Source organism: Oncorhynchus mykiss, chromosome 10 (assembly GCF_057628025.1).
Source record: "Oncorhynchus mykiss isolate SJ-2025 chromosome 10, ASM5762802v1, whole genome shotgun sequence".
NCBI classification, from domain to species: Eukaryota; Metazoa; Chordata; class Actinopteri; order Salmoniformes; family Salmonidae; genus Oncorhynchus; species Oncorhynchus mykiss.
Window position 1 is genome coordinate 8,286,529 of NC_143031.1, and position 6,000 is coordinate 8,292,528.

The 6,000-nt window shown below is 41.0% G+C and overlaps 1 protein-coding gene across 1 annotated transcript in view; it reads right to left on the reverse strand.

The window, feature by feature from the left end:
• The window catches only part of LOC110534844 (sarcoplasmic/endoplasmic reticulum calcium ATPase 1), a 115,937-nt gene extending 110,779 nt beyond the window's left edge, over nt 1–5,158 (reverse strand). The window contains exon 1 of the mRNA XM_036989612.2: nt 4,669–5,158. Within this exon, the coding sequence (XP_036845507.1) occupies nt 4,669–4,786 (118 nt within the window). The 5' untranslated portion in view covers nt 4,787–5,158. The remainder of the gene's footprint in view (nt 1–4,668) is intronic.
• Between the last annotated feature and the right edge of the window lie 842 nt (nt 5,159–6,000).

The window sequence follows — 6,000 nt, forward strand, 5'->3', positions numbered from 1 at the left end:
CCTTGCTCAGAACATGAGAACATATGTAAGCTGGTGGTTCCTTTTAACTTGAGTCTTCAATATTCCCAGGTAAGAAGTTTTAGGTTGTAGTTATTATAGGAATATTTCCCCCTATATCATTTGTATTTCATTAACCTTTGACTATTGGATGTTCTTATAGGCACTTTAGTATTGCCAGTGTAACAGTATAGCTTCCGTCCCTCTCCTCGCTCCTCTCTGGGCTCGAACCAGCAACACAACGACAACAGCCACCATCGAAGCAGCGTTACCCATGCAGAGCAAGGGGAACAACTACTAGAAGGCTCAGAGTGAGTGACGTTTTAAATGCTATTACCGCTCGCTAACTAGCTAGCCATTTCACTTCGGTCACACCAGCCTCATCTCGGGAGTTAACAGGCTTGAAGTCATAAACAGCACAATGCTTGATGCACAACGAAGAGCTGCTGGCAAAACGCTCGAAAGTGCTGTTTGAATGAATGTTTACGCGCCTGCTTCTGCCTACCACCGCCCAGTCAGATACTTAGATACTTGTATGCTCAGTCAGATTATATGCAACGCAGGACACGCTAGATAATATCTAGTAATATCATCAACCATGTGTAGTTAACTAGTGATTATGATTGATTGTTTTTTTATAAGATAAGTTTAATGCTAGCTAGCAACTTACCTTGGCTTACTGCATTCGCGTAACAGGCCGTCTCTTTGTGGAGTGCAACGAGAGAGAGGCAGGTCGTTATTGCGTTGGACCAGTTAACTGTAAGGTTGCAAGATTGGTTCCCCCGAGCTGACAAGGTGAAAATCTGTTGTTCTGCCCCTGAACGAGGCAGTTAAACCCACCGTTCCTAGGCCGTCATTGAAAAGAAGAATGTGTTCTCAACTGACTTGCCTGGTTAAATAAAAGGTATCATTTTTTTTTTTTAAGAATAAAATACCACAACAACAAAAAAAGTCGGCGCCCAAAAATACCGATTTCTGATTGTTATGAAAACTTGAAATCGGCCCTAATTAAATCGGCCATTCCGATTAATCGGTCGACCTCTAGTTTGTAACAGAAAAGCATGCCACCCACACACTTTGAACAGCGGCTCCCTCCCTGCAACCACCACCAAACTCATTGGCGTGAGTCGCTGTAACCGACTTGGTAATCCAAGTACAGTGAGTCGTTGCTGTCAACTACAAAAGGCAGGCTGTGGTGGGTTTGTCGGCAGAGGGGAACGAGCCGTTCAGTGTGCCACATACATATCTCAGCTGAGTGGTGTAGCTATTAAAACTTAAATTAACACTTCCTTTTCCTTGTGTTGTTGGCTGTGAGGGATTAGAGAGCGGGACATTGGTCACGTTCAGCAGGAAATACACAGTTGAACTTTGCAGATAGACATTTCATGAATAGATCTGACAAGATTGCTTCTTCTACATGTCCGAGAGGCATGTTTGTTCCACAGAATATATTTATATCTGAACGTTCCACAACGTTGTGCCCTACTGAACGCAACCCTGGTTTACAGCCAAGAGAGGAAAGGGTATTCCCTTAAGCAAACATATCTACGAGCACACACACACACACACACACACGGGAAGTCAGTTCACAACTAGCAACGAAAGATGTGTAACCAGATGTTTATTTTTCCATGAAGTCGTCACAGCAACACACAGATCTCTGGGTAGGTTTCGCTCCGTGCAACAAAGGACTGCTGGTTCTCTCTAATGATACAGCACAGCACAGCTCCTCTATAGTGAAAAGGCTCCAGCCACCATGCAAAAAATAATCAGGCCAAAGACTCAGGACCATTGTAAAGGTGCCAAGTTCAGTAACACATCCATTAAGCAGCACCACATCTACATCTGATTAAGGATTTAGCGGAAGGCTTTGATCCAATAAATCCACAGAGGAAAAGACGTGAACCAATATACTGCATCATCAACAGGTTGTAGACTATAGAAACACCCCTTTGAGCACATTGAGGGATGGTCCTGAATATTTGTTTTCAGTGCAGATTTCACACAAGTCAGCGCTGTTGTTCCGCGCTGTTGTTCCCCTTCCTCCCAGAAGTAGATAAAAAGAGTTTCCTCAACTTATGAATGTTATCATTCCACTATGGCGCCACTATGGTGGTGCCATAGTAGAATCCAGAATTAATGGTGGTGCCATAGTGGAATGAATGGTGGTGCCATAGTAGAATCCAGAATTAATGGTGGTGCCATAGTAGAATCCAGAATTAATGGTGGTGCCATAGTGGAATTAATGGTGGTGCCATAGTGGCATCCAGAATTAATGGTGGTGCCAAAGTGGAATAAATGGTGGTGCCATAGTAGAATCCAGAATTAATGGTGGTGCCATAGTGGAATTAATGGTGGTGCAATAGTGGCATCCAGAATTAATGGTGGTGCCATAGTGGCATCCAGAATTAATGGTGGTGCCAAAGTGGAATAAATGGTGGTGCCATAGTAGAATCCAGAATTAATGGTGGTGCCATAGTGGAATTAATGGTGGTGCAATAGTGGCATCCAGAATTAATGGTGGTGCCATAGTGGCATCCAGAATTAATGGTGGTGCCATAGTAGAATCCAGAATTAATGGTGGTGCCATAGTGGAATTAATGGTGGTGCAATAGTGGCATCCAGAATTAATGGTGGTGCCATAGTGGCATCCAGAATTAATGGTGGTGCCATAGTAGAATCCAGAATTAATGGTGGTGCCATAGTGGAATCCAGAATTAATGGTGGTGCCATAGTGGAATTAATGTTGGTGCCATAGTGAAATCCAGAATTAATGGTGGTGCCATAGTGGAATTAATGGTGGTGCCATAGTGGAATCCAGAATTAATGGTGGTGCCATAGTGGAATCCAGAATTAATGGTGGTGCCATAGTGGAATTAATGTTGGTTCCATAGTGGAATTAATGTTGGTGCCATAGTGGAATCCAGAATTAATGGTGGTGCCATAGTGGAATTAATGTTGGTGCCATAGTGGAATTAATGGTGGTGCCATAGTGGAATCCAGAATTAATGGTGGTGCCATAGTGGCATCCAGAATTAATGGTGGTGCCATAGTGGCATCCATAATTATCACTAAATGCCAGTATCTTCCCCTTGATACAGTAGCCTACCATGGCATGAGTGTGTAACTTCAAAACTAGAGTATTAACCATGCGTATTACAACTAATGGGGTTGAAATGGAAACAGGTAAATCAAGTTCTCTCTATCAGTTGTGTATTTTACAGAATTATCCCACAGAAACACTTCCTCCTTATCAACTTGATTGACTGCCTCTCGTGTGAAATATCCATTCACATGAAATAGTAGACTGTCCATAGCAGGAATGACATGTAATAAATAATATGTTACCTATTTATATTTAAATTAAAGGGTGAATAGTTGTTCTCCAATTAGCTCAAGACTAAAGTTACTCCTTAGTCCAAGGACCTTACATGTTCTGTTTAAAAAGCGAATTGGCTCCGGAAGTGAAAACATCCAAATACTTCCTCCTCTATAAACGGGAATCGATTACCAAATGAGGTACGGGTCTAGACACATAAATCCCTGTACTTTTAATATCACATTAAAATGATTTTTTTTTTTTTAAATGGAAAAACGCACACTTACTGTATGTACACTGTTTTAACGTAGTTGCAGCCGACAGTATTTTTCAGTGACAACACGTTTGTGGCGTCCATCTTTCGTTTACACACAGGTGTTCGGAAGAGCCAGAAAGCTCATTCGCACAGGTAGTCCACGGTCTTCTGTCTGTTTTCCGTAGAAAAGCGCTGTAACATGGAAATATGGCTACGTTGGACCCTAACCCTATAGAAAATGTATGTATCACGTTTACCCTTTAAAAATATATATAATTATGGATCGCTGATATGAAAATATAAGGTAATTTTGCATATATTGCAAGCGATGCATGTTAATGTCCAGACCCGAGCATCCAATAAACCCCCCGTATAGAATGTGCCTTAGTCCAATGACTATGTGTAATGTAATGGAACAGAGTCATGATCAAAAAGCTAGATGGTACCATAATGTGTAAAGGCTATTCCTATTGTTGACTATAGCCCCAAATGAAATTGTTACAGTATTGCACTTATTCTTAATTAATAATTGTCGTTGATGAACGTGCCATAATACTAGTCTACCCCCCCCCCCCCCATCCCCACAAAATAATATACATGCATGAATGCATTACAAAACCGATGCGATAGACGTCCAGCCTAAATACAGGTGTTACAATAATAGCATATTCTATTAATCTGGTTGAAGGTTGTAATAGTTATCCGTGATAAGGAGCGATCGGGTTCAGTGCGTTGTTTCCCCATTTACACACAACTTTGTTTAAAGCGAGAAACTCAATGTAGCTCAGTGAAGTGTGATAAAAAAAAATGAAACAACGGACAGTAGCGTCAAGCATAAGATCAGTCAAAAGATGTCGGGTGGAAGAAACATTTGCAGGATGTATGCGACAGATATTCGTGTTTTTCAATAAGGCGCGGGGAAATCATTTAACCATTTAATTTAATCATTTCCCTAAACTACTCAATGAAATCCGTGACCGTGGTAAAATTACAACTTCCCTAAACTGTTCAATGATATCCGTGACTGTGGAAAAAATGGCATTTAACACTCAACCATGTAAACTGAATAACAGTAAACAGCAACAATGTTACTCACCGTTCGGTCCATATTTTTCAAAATTAGATTTCACTTGTTCAAGTGTGAGTCCAGTGTTTTCGTTCACACTGAAGTTCTCTAAAACTTCAGATGCGGATTTCGTGTGCGCGCTATCCATCTCGGAGGGAGAACAGACTAACTAAACAATTAAATTAAAAGGCATGTAGTTAAATATGGAACATCTATTACGACAATAAAGGTCTAATATACAGTCGTTTTCCACCGATGTGCCTTGCGTTCAGACTGCCAAGCGGAGGTGGCTCTGCCTGCTATACGGTCACCTGCCTCTTCTTCTGCGAGCCGACAATTGGAGCTGTACCGCCGGATTCCTTTTCAAGACAACTCTATTGCCCAATAGATCCTACTGCAGTCAGCACTTCATCAAACCACAAGGTGTGATATGTTGGGACGGCGTAGGGACCGCCTCTCTCGTGAGTGAGCGTGTTCGAACACTCGCATGCCTTCCTATTGGTTGTCATTACCTGAGTGTAAAGCTCTGCTAAACTCCCATCGTTTTGATAAGCCAAATACGGACCGCCCGTGTCTTCTCGGTTTAGGCCTATAGGTCTTATGCATATGAAAAGTCACAGGAGGTAATATTATGTCATTCTCAAGATACAAATGTTTCATATGTCATCAGTTCATGCTTGGGGTTATGGATCTCTTCCCTTTTTTTCACATCATCTTGTGCAAAGAAAGTCTCACTTTTAAAAGCTCATAATATGTTACTCATAACACCAAAAACGTGGTTGACTCGTCCTATACTTGTATTTATGACAAAAGCATAAATGAGAGGGGGGAAAAAAACACTTCAAAAATCCCACCTCAAACTTGCTTTCTATTTCCTCGTAGCGGATGGCGTCATGTTTTTGTGTGAGACGTCTCATTGGCTGAGCTGCCCAATCAGCTGTTTACTTGTCAGTAATACTTTTATTGACCAGTATATGCCCAGACCATTCTGTTGTTGTGATATGGCCATAGCATTCAAACACAGAAAAGCTGTTTTAAAACATATTTAATTACATTTTTTTTAAGGAGAACTATTTCACTCATATTGTAATTTATTATATATAATATTTCTGGAAACACTGGACAGCTTATTTAAAAGTCTCCTAAACACAATTGTAGAAAATGAGACTTTCCTGATTTTGTACTTCTTGGAATAGCTGTAGTCTACATCTCTGGAAATAGTTTGCCAATTGAGTGTAATCAAATGTTGACTAATCTAATGCCCACATGCAACTCCTACATAGCACTTCACTTCACACTATGAGCTAGTTAGGTAAGTGAGTTACTGTCCTTGAACAGTGTGCACCTGGGTCATCCTTGAAT